The 20,978-nt window shown below is 36.6% G+C and overlaps 1 protein-coding gene across 11 annotated transcripts in view; it reads right to left on the reverse strand.

The window, feature by feature from the left end:
* SOX6 (SRY-box transcription factor 6) overlaps positions 1 to 20,978 on the reverse strand; it is a 622,190-nt gene that overhangs the window by 81,268 nt on the left and 519,944 nt on the right. For all 11 annotated transcript variants that reach the window (XM_073216253.1, XM_073216252.1, XM_073216255.1 and 8 more), the window contains one exon: positions 5,015 to 5,164. In XM_073216253.1, the coding sequence (XP_073072354.1) occupies positions 5,015 to 5,164 (150 nt within the window). The remainder of the gene's footprint in view (positions 1 to 5,014; positions 5,165 to 20,978) is intronic.

The following is a 20,978-nucleotide window of genomic DNA, read 5'->3' on the forward strand; positions in this document are numbered from 1 at the left end:
TCATTAATTTCCCTGTGTTATGCTTCTATTTACATTAACTGTGTAGTTGGATCATTCTTTTTGCCAAATTAAAATCTGAATTAGCTCACATTACAGCTTAATTTCCTAATGTGTTTTCAGGGATCTAAATTAACCTAGGGCATTTACAAAGAATTATTTAAAATTTCAGCAGCTCTGTAGTGCTTTTGTGTTATTCTTTCTGAAAAGTTCATGGAACTATAAATAGGCTCTGCAGCTAATTTTTTTATATATATTTTAAATCAAACAATTGCAAGTACTTTAAAAATGGAAACACAGAAAGCCTTCTTCTGCTCTCCTGGGCCTGTGCCCAGGGAGCCGCATGCCACAGCCTGGCTTCTATGTGGCTTTCTGGGTGTGGGCACCCTTCATGGTCTATATTCTGGTCTCTATTCATGTTTAAAATTAATTTTTGCAAGAGCAAGCACACATTATAATTATGTTTTACATACCATGCTATATACAATTTATTTTTCATGTCTAAAGTGATGTCTCTTTATATTCTTCGCTACATATATTTACAGAATGTCTATTTTAAGATGCCCATCCTTCTATATTGAGCACAGTATTCAGATATCTGAATTGTAACTCTAGTTTAACCAGGATCTTAAAGACTAAGCTCCTTGCCTTTATTGTCTCACTTATCCTGCCATAAAACACCCATAAACCACACATTCATTGTGCTGGAAATTTAGTTGTAATATGACCATATTCATTTAAATATTCAACTTTAAGACCTGTATTCTCATATTCTAAAATAAAATTGTCAGGAAATGTTAATTCCAGTTTTGTTTCTGAGAAGTCACAGAGAACTTGCTTTTAATGTCACTGTTTAAAATATACAGTGGAGCTTGGAAAAAGAACATTCTCCCCCCTTGGCAAATATGTGACCTCTCTGGGGCTCAGTTTCTCCCATCTATAGAAATAGAGGGTCTGATTCTAGTTGATCTCTAAAGTCTCTTCCAGTATTAAAGGTCATTGTTAAAGGGGAAACAAAAAGAGATGCCAGAAAATACTACTCAGGAAGGATAATTAGAAAGAGAAAATGAAAATAACATGGACCAGGGAGTCATTATTAACCAAATACGGTGCTAGATATTTTTACAATATATTAGTTCATTTAACAATCAATAACTCTATGAGGTTGGGCAGTATTATTCTAAATTTACAAAGGAGGAAGGGGTCAGAGTGATAAAATCACTGTCCAAAGCCATTCGTGGAAGGACAAAATTTGAATTCTAATTTATTGGACTCTAAATTCTAGGCCCCTGTTCTACTAAACTACCAGAGAAAATAAGGTGTTTAATAATGTAGCGATTTTTTTTTCTTGGTAAGAAGTAATACAGCACATTTATGTTACAATATATTTTTTTCTACATCTAGACAGAGGATAGGTTCTCAGGAAACACAGTTATATCTATCATGAATGTCAAAATTACCCAATGTGATTAATTACAATTCACTTCCTCTTACTCTGAACTCAAAGGATATTTAGACTAGTTAGTTCCTTTACTCATATTTAAGTAATAGTGATTTATATGCTAGGGATTTAGTTTTCTTCATGTTTCTTTTATCTGTGGTTCACTGAGATTCTTAGACATCTGAGTTGAGAGTGTTCTTCAAGAAAATTTTCAGCCGTTATCTCTTCAAAAATATTTTTCTCTTCCTTCTTTCTCTCTCTAGGGCTCAAAGTGCAAATAATAGGCCTTCTGCACTGTTAGTCTTTTTTTTTTTATGTATTCACATTTTGGATAGCTTCATTGTAATGTCAGCAAGTTCATTACTGTTTTCTTCTGCAGTATTTAATCTGTTGCTACTCTCAGTCAGTACTTATTCAGCATACTTTTCCTCTCCAACGCTGTATTTTTCATTTCCAGACATTCAATTTAGGTCTTCCATGTCTTGCCTTATAGTGTTCGTGTTTTCCTCTACCTTTTTGATCATATGGAGCTTATAACATGTTTATAACATTTTTCTTCAGTTTTGAATATACTCTAACTTATTATTTATTTTTATAATTCAATAATTGCAGCTTCCATAGACAATGACACTAGGCAAGGAAGCATTAACAACTCCCAATCAAGTAAATAGCTTCCATCACAACCCCTCTGCTACTGGCCCTCACAGCCTGCTCTGGCCTGAAAGAAACTTTGTGGGTATATTTTAGGGAACAGATTTGCCTACCTCCTCACTTGGAAATAACTGGAAGTCTATCATAATGGCTGTTTTTACTGTCTCATCTACTAATTCTGTCATCTGTGTCATTTTGGGGGGGTCTCTTTCTATTGTTTTATTTTTCTTTGGTGTTCAAATTTTCTTGCTTCTATGAAAGACTGGTAATTACTTTGAATGGATGCTACAGATTGCAAATTTTACTTTTTTGGGTATGGGAGTTTGTATTCTTTTAAATATTTGTGGACTTTTGATCCTTCCTAGGTTTACTTTCAAGCTTTTTTCGGTAGGTCTAGAACAGACATTAATATAGGGATAATTTGTCCCCATTACCGAGGTAATACTCTTCTGGGGACTCTATTTGATGCCGCACATGTCAGGAGGTCTTTTCACTCTGGCTAATGGGAATTCAAACCATCCTCAGTCCTTGGTGAACCTTGCCTCACTTATTTCTCTTCTCTTGGGAATCACTGTCTATATTCCTATTGAAAATGTATGAAACCATTGTGTTACATATTTTGTCCTGCATTTTAGATGTTTAAACGGGGAGAGTAAATCTGGTCTCTGTTCCTACATCATGATTGAAAATGGAAATCCTCTAGGTATTTAGTTAGGATCTCCTTTGGTATACAACTAGATATTTCTGTCATAACCACAATCACTACCACCACCATCACCATCTTCTTTATTAGCATCAGATCACCATCAATATACTAACATTTATGGAGTCCTCACTATATGTTAGAGGATCGATTGTATCATTTAAGATCCATCATAATAATAACTCCCATTTTCCAAAAGGCAAAATTTAGTGTTAAAGAAGTTAAACAACTTGCCCAAAGTGACACAGCTGGCATAAGTGGTAGAACTGAAATTTGAATAGAAATAGTCTGACTTCTGATGTTGACAGTTATAATAAACTAGAAATCTGGATGAAAGAAGGTAGACTATCTCTGTTTAATTTTGTTGCCTTCGGCAAACTATGCCCTATGTCATGTGGTCATGTTATATACAGAGTCAAAACAATGACTAGAGACAGAAGCATAAGATACTTTAGTGAGCATAATTCTTTCACCTAGATAGTTGTGATATTCCTCAGAACTTCTTCAATAATAGGTAAGAACTATTTTATTTTTTAATTTAGAACACTTGCTTTGTTTCTTGGTCTATAAATTTTACCCACACATACAAAAAACAATCTAATATGCATGAGGAATGTTTCCTTTGTTATTAACATAAAATATAGTCAATTCAAATTATATAGAGAACTCCCTAAGAGTCTGCATGTGGTCAAGTGAGTAATAAAATGCAGTTGGCCCACAAAGCTGGAATGGTAAAACAGATGTAAACTGGAATTTAACCAGGGAACATTTTACTCATCCAGTAAAGGCTTGGTTTGGTACAGTTCCATTTGGCCAACTCACTTATAAAATGACTTTTTCATGTTAAAATATCTAATGCTCAATACCTCGAGTCATTGCTGTTTGATACGGTCATACTCTAACTATAATGAAACAAAGTGCTTTGGTTTGAGTTGTAGTATACTGACTCTCACGCCCAAACAGAAACTCTGGAAACACAGAAATAATCTGTTTTCATAAGTAATGCTATCTTATTAAACTGCCTATGGTCATAGCTCAAGATTTCTAACAACAGAGCATAAATGTTCATCTTTTTCTCTGGAGAATCTAAAGGCATGGCTGGCATTGAATTAATTCCTTTGGGTGGGGCACAGGCAGAATGGTCCATCTTAATGACGTTTATTTTTTACCTCAGGGATTTGGGATCCATATTTTATAATGGCCTCTCATAAATCTACAAATTCCTATCTGCAAATTTTAGAAAATAAACCAATTTCAGTGATTTTATATTATTCAGTGCTGTTTTATTGGTCTTCAGTGTTTCCCAGGTGAAGATTTAATAATTGCAGAATTTCTCCGAATGCAGTGCTATGGGCACATTATAATAACACATCTGTGCTTAGCACACCTCTCTAAGCAGGTAAGCTGATGACACAAAACAGTTGTTCCTCTGAACCTATGAATTTGTTAATTCAATATAGGAAGGAAAGGCAATTATAAAATTCAAGCAGTACCAACTATAGGCACCAGCTGCAGAACAAAGCTGGAGTGGGTCATCAGGTTCCCCCTGTCACCAAGTACCCTGGCTGCCCCATTTTAAGACGCTAAAAATCAGTGAGGAAAGGCATCTATTAATGCCCATAATTTGGGAGAGCCTGTTATCCTGTCACAACTATATGGCATCAAACATGATTAGATAATGACACCACTCATTCCTCAGAGCCTACATTTATAATTATTTTTAAAGAAGAGACCTTATCAACAAACCATAGAAAGTCTAACATTAGGTCATTTTTTTGTCCCCCTTTTTAAATCTAAAATTTTGCAAATCTCCTCCTCTATACTGTGAGGTACTATAAGTTGGTACTCATACGGTTGCTCTCCACCTGCTTAAGGGGAACTAAGAAAGAAGTGCCACAAGCTTATGACGAAGATTGGTAATAAAGCCACTGCCATTCATGCCAATGAACATTAAAAAATGAAAGCCAGAATCCAAAGGGGAAAGACTCTTAAGAAGTGAGTTTGCAGATTTAGGTAAAAATATCACAATATGGCACTATTGTTATCCAAAGGGAAAAACCTGTTTCTCAATGCTCAATCTTGAAATTTACCATAAAGAGGAGCATTTGGGGGTTCCTTTATGGTGCTCTGCTCCTGCTGTTTATTCCCAGCACAGTCTGGTTCACTACCTTTCTTGAGAAGCTCTTTTCTGAACTGTTTCCACAATCCTGCAAAGCAAGTACCTTAACTTGAGTTACAGGGCTGGTCCCTCTCTTTTCATTTTTTATCCCAGTAGGTGAGACTGCCCCCGTGGTGTTTGGTGGCTGTGGAGTCGACGGCATCTTTGCTCCAGGTGACACCTGCATGCTGGCCAGCTGAGCGGCATAGAGCTGCTGCAAAACAGGGAAGACAAACATTATCTCTTTAAATACAGCTGAAATGGAGCTTCAAAAAAAGAAAAACTTACCGTATCATTAGATGACTATTTCTCTGACAGCCTTGCAATTTCTCTTTCACTATTTTTAAAAGAGAAAATGAGACCAAATAATACAACAGAAAGAAAGAATACTGGTATGGAAGCCATTGTTCTGTTCCTGGTCCTTCTAGCAATAACTTTATGACTTTGAACAAAGGACTTGATCACTCTAGAAGTCAGTTACTCATTTGTACAAAAAGAATTTGCCTGAATGGTCTCTAAGACTCTCTCTAGTGCCTAAAATCTTTGTAAAAAGTTCTTTAAATTGTCAATGTGTCTATGCATGTCATTTTAATTCATGAACTAAGAATCTAAACTCAACTTTCCTAGGTATTCCTAGAAGAAGAACATCATTTGTAGTCAATACTGACCAAGCTTCTCTGGGGATGCCAATCCTGCTGGATGATAAAAGTGCTGCCCTCAAAAGCCCTGAGGCCCAATGGCAACCCCTCTTTTCTCGGGGACTTATTTCTAGGCAGCATATAACATAATCCCAAAGAGAATATAGCCAGATTTGTGGCAAAAAGAAAGAGAGAAAGAAAATCAAGCTCCTTTTTCCTAGCACAGGATGTTAAATCCTTACTGTTGATTTTATTAGCTTTTGGGAGAAATTGGCAATAAATGAAATGTGTTAATCTGCTATGGTTAACCAGAACTTGGACACCTCAGTCTTAACACTATTTAATACTTGAAAACTCCATTCAAATACTTCCTTTTCTTATCATCAAGATTAAGCCATTACCTTGACAGACATATTTCTATCATAATAAATAGAAAGCTTCCTAGTTCATCAACCATAGAGAAAATAGCTCAAACTTTGCCATATTAGTAGGGGAGAAAAAACAGGTGGTTTGTATGTAATTTCCAGTATTACTATCATTCAGATGGACAAATAAAAAAAATTGCAGTAATCAAAAACAGACCTTTCAGCACATGTAATTAAATGAAAGCTTAATAAAGAATAATTTGCAAAAGCCAGATGTGCTTATGTCATGATTGTTGCTTTCTTTGGAACAATTTTTCTAATATAACAAGCCCCTATAGAAATTAAAGTTTCATAATTCTGTATGTGCAATGACTCAGTGGCAAGAAAAATTCACAAGTAAGAGTCAATCAAACTTCTTAGGGGGGAAAAGAGCTATCTTTTTTGTTTCATTTTTACTCTCTTATATCCTTTTCCTTTGAAATTCAGCCAGGTATCTTCAAAAGAGGGGCAAGCAAAGCTTCTGAAAAATTTATCTTGATTAAGCCAGTGAATAAGAAAACTTCTATACTGAGTAGAGTGGAGATGCCTGAGAGGTGAGCAAGTGTTAGCTACATAGTAGCTGGTATCATGACCAACAAGCCCTATGGAGTATTAGAGTCATACAATTTTAGAGGGACAAGAGTCCTTAGACATGATTTACATCTTTATCTTGCCTCAATAATTCACAAGATCAGAAGAAAGTCAATTCTACTCAATCTTGAGTCCTTCAGGAGACTTCAACTTGTGAAAAAAAAAGCAGAAAAACCAATTTTTGGAAATAAATCTATCTTTTTTTAAGTTGACTAAATTCAGAAATTCTTTAGATTGAACAATAGAGTGCTTTTTAGAAATAGTTTTAAGTACTTCCTCCAAAGCCTTATAATCATTTATTTTATATTCCTTTCTAAGTGGGTTATACCTAAGAAAGGCAAGACCCCAGAAACTCTGAGATTCCTCAGAATTGTGATTCTCTGGCATTCCTCATGAGTCATATAATCACTGATAAATTAGACACAGGAAGAAGTACAGCCACATTTCATAAAACTTACAGAGCTGGGTAAATTGGACAGTAGGATATCAGATAAGATTTAGGAGAATAAGCTTTGAAATAAATATCAGTGTAAAGATAGAAGGCACTCATGAAAATAAGTTTCCACATTCTGTCTAACAAAATATGGGATTTTTACATATAAGTATCATGCTTTTCAAGCTGACAACTTTATATCTGACTTGGATAAAAATGATACCATTCATTGAAGAGCTATAGGTTTATAGAACAATTTCACAGATAGCTCATCTCCTAAGCTAACATTAATTGAATATGTTCTATTTGGAGGCTATTAGATGCTGAGGAGGATTCAAAATCTTGGAACAACCACATAGCTCTGGAGGACATACAAGACTTAGATCTTTAACACTTAATTTGCACCTTTTTTTTAAACTGTTTTTAAACCTTGTGTTTAGTTACCATGCTTGATAAGAGTGTAAGCTTACTGAAGTCATGATCAACCTAATTATGTTTGAATGCCTAGCATCAAGAATAGTGTCTTGCAAATAAGAGATTTTTCTGAATTAACATAGTACATATATTTTCTGAATTACATATAACACTGAATTATGTATAACAATTATATATATATAATATGTACATAACATACTATATAAAATCATGATGTTAGGAAGGAGAAACATTCTCTAAAATGAGGCAACAGAAGTTGCATATGATTTTATTTATTATATATATAATAAATAATTTTATGGTGTTGAGCTTTTAAAAACAAGGAAAATAAATACAATCCAAATTAAATTGCATTGTTTCACAAGAAATGATTCTTTTGAAACATTTGTTAAAATGTTGACCAGATAGCCACTCAGTAACTGCTGGCTTCACTAACCTGTCTTAAAATTTAAATTATACTGTTTGAGCAGTAAGAAGTAATACCAATTTTTCTTCTCAGTCTAGTTACTTATAAATTTGGTTTCTCTAAATGCTACTGCATCCTTTTTTGAAAGAACATGAAATATTAGTTATTAAAATAAATAGCTTTGGTTAGAAAACTCCTTTGCAGACTAATGGTTTAGGAAGGAAAAAGGCTAAACTCTGATTAACTATTGCATAAGGGTTTACAAAAATGTCATTCCTCATAGGATTGTCAGATCATAGTTCATAGTCATAATGATGACAATAATGAATATTCATTTCCAAACACAGATGAGGTTTAAAAAATCGATCATATAGTAAAGCATATAACAGGCTTAGCCAAGGTCCTATAAACATTTAATCTTTGGTGAAGACCGTTTCTGTAAATACAGATTTTTCCATTTGAATTTTGAAAAACATTCAGTGATTGTTTGGGATATTGAATCATTCTATTATTCAAAACATATAAAATGCATGCAGTACATTCATGTAAAAATGGGCCTAGGTAAATATTTTTCAAAATCATAAAATCACTCATATTTTATAGGAGTACTTTAAGAAATGTTTTTACAATTTTATGGCTAAAAATATCCCATCTATATTACTAGTTCAGTTTTAATACAGTAGACAGCATTAAAAATTTTGGTAAGCTGAACAATGATGTATTTAGCACCTAGAACCAAAGGGACTAAACAGATCATTTATTGTAGTCTGACCTCCTCATTGTACTGATGAGCTGAGGTCTAGAGAGTAGAAGCAGAATGCCCATGATCATAGAACCAGTTAGTATTGGTGTAGAATATAAGAAACTCCTTACCTCTCATTCTAACATTATCATTTAAAGTAGAAATGGATATATGTTTGAACCAACCTTTGCACCTTTCAAGGACATTTCCAGCACTGATGAATTTGTCCAATGACAAGTCTTTATTTAATGCTTACTATTAACTAAACACTGGAGGTGCAACTAGCAACTCAGAAATAGCCCCTGCCTTCATGGAACTAGAAAGAGAAACTGATATGAAATAAATGCTTAGATAGTAACTATGAATTATGGTAAGAATAAGTGCTGAGAAAGAAAATTACTGAATGTCAAGAGATGACCTAACAAAGGTATTTAGTGTAGTCTGGAGGATCAGAATAGCTTCTCTAAGGAAGGAACACTTAAGTAAGAATTATAAAGGTGGAAATGTAGATGAAAAGCATTGCAGAAAGAAGAACTATCAATTATTCTGACTCTGAGGTAGAAAATAAGGTAACATTTCCAAGGAACTTAAAAAGGGCCAACATGGCAGGACACTGAGCATGAAATGGCATGAGAAGAGGCTAGACAGAGGTAGGCTTTTAGAGGTCACATTAATAGTTTCATACTTTATCCCCAAAGGAGAGGTATCAAGAAACAACAATGAACTAAAACGAAGACACGGAAAATCTTCTCTAAGCTTTACCACTCATTATCCAATCTTACAAAAACATTGGTTAGGGAAATCCTATGAAGATCTTATAATCCATAGATACATACCTCTAATAGTGTTTCTAGAGTTCTGTGTCCTGAGATGAGCCTTAACAAAAAACCTCTCTTGCATTTGAATCCTAGTGACACTTTAATAACAAGCCTGATTGGACTCAACACCGAACAACAGGTCCTACTATCCAAACTACCTCGTGGTGGACTTCTTGCATGTCTTTGAGTATGTAACACTGGTCTACAGCTTGAACCTATGGAATGTATTATGTCTGAGTCATTTCATAACACTGCCGTGTTTGGGAAGAGAGGCATGCTCTGCCCCCTGAATAACCAAATTCATTTCAAATTATAATGAGTGGTGTCACAGTGTATCTAATATTTACCATAATGTGAAATATTTATACCTGCTTTCTGTGATAAAATCATGTAAGATCTCCAACAGAGAGCACCATAGAAAAAAGGTGCAAGGCCTTTAATTCTCATAATTACATTATTTTCATATAATCACATAACCAGTCATCCAGTTGTCCCCCCAATCATTCATGTGTTAATTCAACAAACATTGAACACTGATTCAGTCAGGTACTGTGTTAGCTATTTTACATTTGTTATTTTGATTAATTTCAAAATATTATATGTTAGGAATTACCTATTTTAGAGTTATTCTCACTTTAAAGCCCATGTGCTTTCTGCTTTTATATGTTAACAGTATTTAAATAAGCTATACAGTGAATCACAGTGAAATCCATTTCCTTTTCCCAGTAGCAGACACAAGAACCCTTGTCCACAAACAGAGATATTGACGTTGCTGCTGTCCTGAGCTCTCAAATAGCAAAGTGTATCTCCAGATGTCTTACAACTTCTTCTAAAACTGCACTTCACAATCCTCAGATGGAGAAAGAGGAGTTAATGGTACCACTAGCCACCTTGAAGGAGCAAGGGGTACAGCTGTGATCTAAACAGCTTTCTTCCCCAACCAATCTCTGAGCTATAACAGAAGACACCTGAAATAACCCTAGTGACACATATTTACTTGACTGATAAAGTAAAAAGGCCTATGCAAAGTATGGGTAGAAATAAAATAACTTGGTAAAAGTAGAAACTGACAGGGCTTAACTTGGAACCAGTATGCTCCAACGTACAGAAACCAACAGTGAAAAAAAAAAAAAAAGGGCAGGCACAACTTCACACACCGGATTCTCTTTGGAGTAAATTCTCCTGTGTTTTGTCATTTCAATTAGAAAGGGCATTTTAAAGTGGCCTGTCAGAATCTGGCCCAGAAAGAGAAAGAAAAAAATTCTCCCTCAAATACAGCTTGCCTATTGCTGGATAATGAAGAAAGGAAGAGAATGGAAAATGTTATTCTATAAAAACAGATACAATAGGCACTCCTGAAAGATGACAACTCTTACCTTTATATTTGCCCCATCTGCTGTGGTTTCACATGTCTGAGAACTCCAGGCTCCTAGCCCAGGTTAACTCAGATTCTGTCCTTGTGCACCAGACACTACTTAGGGGACAACAGATGTCGAAGGAAACAAGCAAGGTGCATTGGGGGGCAGCCTTCTAAAGTCATTTACTTGATTGATGCCACCTAACAATAGGCCCCAAGCCTGACTCAGTTCTCCAGGGGTATTCTGGGTTCTGTTACCTTCTCAAAACAATACTGATGACCATTCCTCTGCCTGCCAAGCCAAGGTATGCCATAAGGCTGGACAAATTTGGCTGTGAGGCTGTAAGAAGGTGGAAGGGAGATGGGGTAATTAAGCAGGCTGATTTAGTGCTTGTTCAGCACAGGAAAGAAAGTGTGTCAGTAATAAGTTGTTACAGACTGAAGGACGGGTGGAGAGAGCTTAAAAATAATTTGAAAGAGATCACAAATACTTTTACTTCGCATAAACCTCCAATGTCAACAAAATGATCCAGGAAATATAGCTGTGGTTTTATGGAAGGCAAGAACTGAAGTCCTTGTTTCAGCATAGAAGGCACTTGTTTAGCTATAACGCTAATATTTGACACCAAAGAAAACTGGCTGTAGGGATAGGAGGTGAGAGAAGAAATAGAGGAAGAATTACCACTCCTTCTCCTCATTTTGGGTTAATTTCCAAGTCCATTTCCTTGGCCCTTCTGCATATTTTTTTCTATTTCTATGTTTTTTCTTTCCTATCAATCCCTCTTGGTCATCACAAATCTACTTATCTTTTGAGTCTCAATTCAAAAACCACTTTCTCCTTAAAGCCTTATCTGACCCACTGCCTCCTTTGTGCTACCAGCATACGTCATCCTGTATCCCTGTGTACATTATGAAATTTCTGTCTTTCATGTCTTTCTCTCCCACCGAATTCTGAACTTATCCTTAAAGGGAGGGACTGAGTCTATTTGTTTTTATGTGCCTAGCACCAAACATAATGCCTGATATTTAACAGATGCGCTATTAACACAGACCACTGAAACCCTGTCTTGTCCCTTCTTGTCTTTATCTTCGTGGAATTTCTGCTGACACCCTTTTCTTAGTAAACCTTTCCTTATCGTCCCTCTGAGAGGAACCCCAGAGTTGGAGGTCATCTTTCTTTGTTTCTGTCGATTGGACCTATAAGCATGTGGGTTCACCCCATAATGCATTTTTTTGCAAAGAAACACCAAATAACACAATATCAGCAGAAAAAAAGAATTGTAAATGTCATCCAATCCAATCTCTTTGCTTTATCAATAAAGAAAACTCAAGTCTAGGGAAGGAAGACGATTTGAACAGTAGAGAGAATGAAATCTGACACCCAGGTTCCCTGCTTTCCCCATCCAGTTCCACACAGACTCATTTCTCCTTCTGTTCTATTCTCTGAGAGGACTGACTGCTGGTAGAATTTGCACATTTTTTTGGAGATTTTGGCTTGAATTACAAAACAGGGATGCTTTGCTACCATTTCCCTAAGATTAAAAGAGAAATTTATTCTATATGTACTTGAAAAATAATCACTGGGCACCCAAGAATGATTTATGTTGTAGAATTTCATTTTAATATTTGTTTTAAAATGTACACATTATAAAATGCAACCATAGTAATTATATTAAGTAATTATAATCATGGTAGGGTGTTCTCAGATTTTTTTAAACTAAAGGTTATGTAAGTACACATAAAGACCCAAAGTTTGTCACAGGTGAGAGCAGACTTATTTCACCCCTTTGAGACTTCTGCATTTGCCTTTCCACAGCAACCAAAGGAAAAATAGGACAAGCATTAACTCTAAGCCACTGGAGAACCAGGACCTGTTTAATTCATTTCATTATCCCCTACAGCAGGCTCATGAATATCAAGTAAAGAAAAATGAATTAAAAAAGAGTTTTCCAAGATCCTCTTGCCTATTTCCCAAGCTCACAGTAGCTCACTCCTCTGACGTATGTCTCCATGTGCTGATGGTGTAGAGGGGATGCAGAAATATATTGGGTGTGGAGAAGAGAGGAAGCTGTAAAAAAAAAAAAAAAAAACAATAGGAAGAGGGAGGTCTTCCTTATGAGAAGAGAGAATTTTTTAAAGTTTGGAATCCATCAGGTAACAGAACAACCAGTCAGTCATCTACTACAAAAAAAAAAAAAAAACAGAAGCCATTCTTGGACTGCTCCAATTACACTGGAATGCATTCACAAGAGCTTTTCCTTATGGAACACTGTTGCACAGTACAAATAACTAAGAATAAACAAAGCACCCCCAATAATTTTAATAAGAAAACTCAATCTCTCTGTGCTTCTTCCAAGTACCTTTTCTTCCAGGGTGCTCAATAAAATATGTAAATATAAAATGCTTTCTGTACAGAAATAAAGTTTAGCCATTGAGACAGTTAATAATTCGGTTCTTGAAGCAAGACACTTGAAGAGGTGATAATGAGAGCAGTTGGAAATAAGCATTGTGGGAATGAATCTGACTGTTTTCCTTCTGTTTCCAAGAGCTGGGCAGGCAATGCTGCAGAGATCCAGCTCTCTGAATGTGCTCCAAGTGGTGCAGCTTGCATCTGTAATACTCCTTTAACTCTCTAGTCACAAAGCCGTAGCTCATCAGGGAAACCTTAAACAAGTGCATCTTGCCTTTACCAATAGGATATAAAAATCCACCAGTTAGTCCAGAAGTTGGATTTGAAATTTAAGTGTTATTTCCCACAAACTATGTCACAGAGCAGGTCTCAATACGTATATATATTTGAGTACATGTGTTGAGTTCAAAAAGCACTTTTAGTAAATGAATAAATGTTAGGTTCCCAATATTCAAAGACATTGTTTCTCTGTAACCAAAAGGTGAATTTTGGTTCAAATTCACTAAAAAATTATTTACTGAGTGGCTACTACTGGCCAGGTACTGTTTGGGAAACAGAAGTGAGCACTGACTGTGGAGAAGGGGGAAAGGAGGAGAAGACAAATAAATAAGGACGCAGGTGTGTAACTCCGGTAGTGATATGTCTATGAACTATAAAGTGACCAGGCATATGCTTATGGGGCAGGAGGAGATTTTTAAATACAGAGGAGGTCAGGAAAACTCAAAGAAAGGGACATTTGAGCAGAGACCTGAAAGAAGTGAGGGAGTAAAGCCAGGTCATTATCTGGGATAGCATTCCAGGCAGAGGGAAAGTGCTGAGGTTGTATTTGGTTGTGAAAGGTGAAAGTCCTTGCTTGTGCTTGGAATGTCTGAGGAACAGCAAAGAGGTCCAGTGTAGCTGGAGCAGAGATAGCTGGGCAAAGGGGAACAGGTCAGGTGTCAAAAAGATATAGCAAGGGAGCTAGAACATGTAAACCTTCTGTACCATAAAATGGTCTTTGGATTCCAGTCTGAGTTTCTGGGTTTCTAGGAAACACTACAACAACATGGCAGACCTGGAAATCGCTCAGCAATACCCACAGGAAAATCTGGAGATATGCCAGGGCTGCCTTGCCTTGGCCCACGATGACTGCCAAGAAACCAGATGCTGTTGCTCGAAAAATATTCTACAACTGCCCAGCTTCTATGCCCATCGATTTCCATCCATAATGAATCCTCCAAAACAACATAGAATGAAGGCAAATATAGTAAGTATGCAATGAAAAAAAAAACATTTTTATTTAAACTGTTTAAAACATGTATTTGGGAAAACAGAATTGCATGAAAGGAAAGTATAATGTTTTCTAAATGCTATTTTTTTTCCACTTTAATGAGGCGGGTAGAACAAATGTTGCTGGTTGGAAATAAACGTGTTTATTGCATGAAAATGTTTTTACTGTTTTAAAACTGAATTTGGCTTTTAATTTCTCAAGAGACTTTGGAAGTTTGAACACAAGGATCATGCTAATGAACAAAATTTATACCTATGATAAATGTACATATGTATTAAACAGAAATTTCATATTAATAACATGAAATGTGTATTTGTAATAAATATTGAAAATTAATATATTTAGACTTCATTTTAAGTGATCAAGTAAACCTGGCAAGAAACAATGTAAAATGTCCTCTTCTTACTTTCTCTTGTTATATTTTCTTCTGTATTTTTTAAATTTAAACATTTGTTTTACCCTGTTTCAGAGCCACCTCCACTGCCATTTTTCAAACTGTAAATTATTAGTATGACCAATTGGAGAACTTGAGCATACTTCGCAGTATGTAAATATGCCATCTGTATCCTCCAGTAATACCCATGGCTTACTCCCTAATTAGTAGAAAGGAATGATACCTAATTCATAGCAGCCATAGTAAAAATCATTCTAACAAGTATATAATAAGACACAGTGTGTTTTTCTGTCACTAGATATGATACTGATACATATCTCAATAATCTGCTTTGAAAAATCCTTATAGTGGATGAAGCAGATAAGGCTTAACATAAAGGACTGAAGAAGAAACTCAGAAAATCAGGTTTATACACTGCTCTGAGAGGCAGGATAGCATAGTGATTAAGAGAGCTAGCCCTTTAGTCAGACCTCTGTTTACTGTGTGATCTTGGGCAAATTACTTAATCTCTCTGAGCCTTAAATTTCCACATCTTTAAAATGGGGAAAATAATAGTACCTACTCTGAAAGATTGCTGTATGGAGGAAATGAGTTAAGGCACTTAGAAGAGGGGCACACTATAAAGACTCAATTCTTATAAGCTCTTACTCTTATTCGTATATTCTCTTTCAGAGATCTCACTCCAAAGATCTTATTCAGAAAAACATTTGGTATTTTTATTTAATTTAGCAAAAAATGTATTAGGGATACAAAGATGAAGGAACTCACAGCAAGGATAGGAAGGAGGGGAAGAAAGACAAAATATGATAAATGGTACAATGAAAGTATTTACAAATTCCTACTGAATCACCATCACTGGAAACAATTAGTTTTTTCCTCAGATTTACTGAGATACAACTGAAAGATGACATTATATAAGTTTATATAACATTATGTAAGATGTGCAAATGTGACGATTTGAGTGATACATGTGTATATTGTGAAATGATTGCCACAATAAGGTTAGTAAACATACCCATCACAATTAGTTCGGGCTGAGGACAGTTAGGCAGGTTGCTTACAGTGAAGCCCTAGAAAGGGATCCTATGTTGACTAAAAGTTTAAAAATAATCCCTTAAAATTATTTAACCAAAAATACCCAAAAACAAAAACAAAAACAAAATAACTGAGCCAAATGGATACCAATCTCTGTGACTTGGCAAGTGTTCAGGCTGAGTTTCTGTTCTGTTTAGTAATGTCTCCCCCTCTCAGCCCATTCCTTTGAGCTTGTACCCAAAGACTGACCCACAGAACTAAGATGTTCACAGGAAGGGCCAGCATGGCTTTGAGATTTATAAAATGCACCACGTCTCTGGAAAAAGAAAAACCACCCTTGGTTATTCGTTTAGAGAACAGGAACTTTGTTTTGTTCTCATTTTCACTGTCCATTGTTGGACAGAATAAAATCTTTAAGCATTCAAAGCCCTAATTTAAGGGAGATTTTTTCAGAATCTCAGTATCTCCTCTAAGCCTACTGTTATACCCCTAGAAAACTCTTGTTACATGATGTAAAATCACAGCCTTAGTTTGTTAAAAGGGCATAATTCCGAGTGGACCATGAAATATTTATGTCTCAATGTGGCTCTTTGAAGGAATAATCTTATGTCTTTGTGCCTGTCATAGGTCAGAGGTTCAAATCAGCACTTCTTTCTGTCACTCCTTATATATTTTACTATAATTCACAGCTCAGCAAGAGGACTCATAAAACAAAAGTGACTATTTTATTTCAGCAACTAATTCTAATTTATCAAAGATTTCCAGCCAAACAACCCAGCATGAAACTCTGCATGGAAAATATGAGGAGAACAAAGCATTTTGTTAAGTAACACATCTTGTGATGTAAACACATATGTCTCTTACAGGAAATTTTATCGTTTCCACATTATCGGCATACAAAAGGAGCATTCTTGTCACAGACCCGGTGCGACTGAGGAGTCATCGTCATTGGAAACAAGAGCCTGATTAGGTTCCCACACAGATATGAATAGACTTTCCTTTTTCAATGGAATAGCTGCTTTTATTCCTTTTTAAAACAGACTGGTAATTGTCACCCTAAAAACACTGAATTGTACTAGGGCAACATTTGTTTCTGCTCTTTTTCCCCATCTTTAAAGAATCAGCCAATAACATTACTATCCCTTCTGGTTGGTCCTCTTCTGGAAAGTCTGAGTTAATCCACAGCTGTGTGAATGTGAAAAAGGGACACAGCAGGCTAAGTCTGTTGGGTCTCTTGTCTGCTAATAAAGTGCACAGTCTGCAGGACAGATGTTAAGAGGATCTGTTAAATAAGTCAGTGGCAGAGATCCTGACCTCTGCCAAGGAACATTTTATTATTCCAGAAAGGGGCATAATTGCAAGACATTAACAATTAGAAGAACCATCGCTTTTCTTTATAGATTTTTTACTTCTTGTTTCATCATTTGGTTGAAATATAGTATCAAGGCCCATTCACTGAGAAGCAATGTGCTAAATATGATTGGATTTAGCACAAACTGCAGATTACAAGATTTCCCCAAATCCCAGGGAAATGGCTGGACCTTGGCTTTGCTTCAATCTTAAACAGTTTTGTTTATTCTGCATGTATCATTACACTATTTGTACAGTTTCACTTGCCAAAGGGTACCATTGTACTAAAGGGACTATGAATCTTACCAAACATAGTTCCCTATTAAATCTAGTATAATGGGAAATGTAAACTAGAGATCAAATTAATCGAGGAATATCCCATCATAAAGTTGTTCACTATACCTTATACTACTTCACCATTTGTGGTGTGAATAAAATCATGTCTACAACATGCATTGCAAATTCCCAAGTGTGGTGTAAAAGACCCTCTGCGGTGTGACCCCTTGCTTACCTTCCCAACCTCACCAACTATTGCTCTTGTACGCTCAACCTGTGCCAGACTGTCATTTTCTGAATGTGCCATGCTCTCTACTGCGTTGACACCCAGGAGCAGGCTGTGCCCTTTGTCTAGAGTGCTCTTTCTCTCCTTTGTATCTCTGCCATTCTGTATCCTTCCCCTATAAACTTGGTGAACTTCCACTCCCCTTTCAAGATTCAATTTTAACATCACCTCATCCATGAATACTGCCAGTTCTTCCCAGGCAGAGCTTAGCACTTCCTCCTTCGACAGCATTTTCATTCTGGAAACACATCTCTTTTAATAATCATCACATTTTTTACTGGATTGTGGGCCCTCTGAGGGCAGGGATCAAGTTCTACTGATCTGAATATCCCCCAAAGATAAAAAAATGCTAATATATCACAGCAGGCACTTAATAAACATTTGAGGATTAATATATGAGTGAACTAATTACAGAAGTGATCTTTTTTTTCATACTAATATAAGCTTATATTCTGGCCTTGTCACTACCACCAGCACTGTTACTTATACTTTAATATGCCATATTTTCTTTTTTTGTAGGATAATCTTCATGAGGTTGGTACATTCAATTGCAAAATATGTCTGCAAAAACTCATCTCCAGCAACCCCACCTAGAATAGGCAGAAGCACGGGATATACTGTCCTCTCAGCCATTTGCTTCAATTCAGTTCAATTCAACCACTATTTACAAGAAGCCATCAAACTGAATTCTTCACACCGTTGCCTCATTCTAATTTAGGCCACTTAGAAGCTGTGTGGCTTTGGGCAAATTAATCCATCTCTCTGGGCCTTAGTCTCTTTAACTATAAAACCAAAGATTCACATACTACAGGACAGAGTGCTTTTCACAAGAATTTTCTTATTTATTCCTCACAACTGCACTGTGGGAGTAAGTGTTACTCCTAATCCTACTTAATAGAGTCTGAGTATAGGAAGATTAATTTGCCAGCTCATGGAGGCAGTGACAAATTAGGGTTTGACCCTCAAGGCCTCTGAGGGCCTTGCTAGCTCTGGAAAGCTATGTGATTTTACAGTCTCATGGTCTATCAGTGAAGGCTCTTCCTTCAATATGCTGACAATTTTTTTCCTGATTTGTGGAAAGTCCAGTTTAAAGGACCTTAATCGCTGCCTGGTTATCACTTCTTGCTGAAGAGCACTGCACCAGCCTCGTGCTTCTGAGCTCAGGAGTGGTCATCAGACATAGGCGTTAGGAAGAGAAGATTTCAAAGCCCATACACACAACTCGGGCGGCCCATCAGTCAATAAGAATCTGTCCTCTGCTATCTGTTCTTAACACTTTGAAATATCACTCATTTAACTGATTTCCTTCCTAGCCTATTACTACGAGAGAGCAGGAACTTGCTTAGCTTGCTTGCCTAACAGAGTACCTAAGGATAAGGGTGTGGAGAGAAATTATATTCATGGGGCATTGACCGTGCAGCAGACATTGTGCTAGGCACTTAGCTTATATTACTTCATTTAATCCTCACAATGGGAGATGCCATTAAGCCCATTTCCCAGATGAAGAGACTGAGGTTCAGAGGAAATTAGCTCAACGTCACATAGCTCTTTTAACTGAAGAGGTCTTGTGGAACCAAGAAGCACCACTTTCCTGAAACCTCCGAGGTATTCACTATTGTATAGACAGAAAACATGTCAGAAAGCGAGCCTGCCGCTGGAGTAGGCATGTTGTTCCAATACATGGTGGCAAATCGTCACCTAATAACACATAGTAATTTTCCTGTTTCATAGGTGTATCTATACTTGGTCATAGTGTTACATAGCCAGGAAATGTGGCACAGGTGGATCTAAACTCAGAAATGGTATGGTTGGCTATACATGAATTATGTATGACTGTTTTGTTCTGCAACTAAGAAAGGCCTGTTTATTAAAACCACTGATGAATGGAGGAGGACTCCGACCCAAATCCGTGAGATACAGGCCTCTACTATTCAGCAAAGCCCTCACTCCCACTCTCACTCTCTCTGTTGTGCTATGTCCAAGCCAATGATTCACCTGCACTTTATTCCCCTGGAGCAAACCCTCGGTGAGGAAGATGCTCCGAGCAGGTGCACAGCAGCACTACACAGAGAGTCTTTTGTCTGTGGGCAAAGGACCTCCTAGACTCTGGAAGGCAGTTACAGTGCAGCGCAAACTGGCTGGGGCACACTCTACACTCCATTTAGTGATGGTGAGTTTCTCTTTCCTTCCTTCATCTTCTTTTTTTGCTGTTTTCTTTTTAAGCAGACCGAGTGATAATCCACTGAGAATGTGATGCTAAACCACTTTTCCAATAACATTTTTAAACTGGGCCTCTGAGAAGGAGTTTGATACAATTCAATGACTGAAGTAATACCTTTGTCCATTTGAGCTTTAAATGGCCCGTTGAAATACAGTTTAGTTAGAGGGAATTTTAGAGAATAGTACTTTCTAAGTTTTTTTAAATTTCCTTCCCTGCTGACTAGAGCAGAGCTTGGAAAATGCAGCTCAATCACTTTCCACAGCCTCTCAGGTCACCCTCTCACCAGTGTTAATTAAAAATAACCCCTTTAGAATATGCGAGGTTAAGTGAGAGCAACAGTGTTCTTCTCCAATACACTACCGCGAACACAAATGGCCATCATCTGTCTATAAGAAGGCTTCTTTGAGCACAGAGGTCTCACTAATGAAAAATTAGAAGAGGAAGAACAGCATAATGTGACAACTGTTCATCGCAAAATACATTTTAAACTACCCATTTCCACCTCCATTGTGCTTAAATAACACATATCATAACAGAAATTGGTGTAACAGATGGTTTCAGCTCTGGTAGCAAATGCAGACCAGTTTTCAGTGTGATTAAGTGAAACTGTAAAAGCCAGTGCATAATTCGGTCAGTCTTGTACCTAAACTCTTCCCCTCAAGTTAGTGATTTTTTTCTCCAGCAGCTACAGGCATTAGGGTTTTCTCTCTTTTTCCCAGATGCTGTACCTTCTGCAGCACAACTGATCAAACTCTGAAACTGGAAATTTGCTGAAATTCTGGTTTTATACTAGCTATTTTATATCAGAAAAATCTCCTGAAGCAATGGGTTTATGGTTCTGAAAAGTTTCATACACTGGCCAGAGCTATTTGTAAATCAAATCATTTAAAATAAAGCTCTTTAATACTCTATAATTAGTCTTGTCTCTCTGAACATGACTTTGCCGTAAATGCTCCTTCCTG

This window comes from Manis javanica, chromosome 11 (genome assembly GCF_040802235.1).
Source record: "Manis javanica isolate MJ-LG chromosome 11, MJ_LKY, whole genome shotgun sequence".
Taxonomy (NCBI): domain Eukaryota; kingdom Metazoa; phylum Chordata; class Mammalia; order Pholidota; family Manidae; genus Manis; species Manis javanica.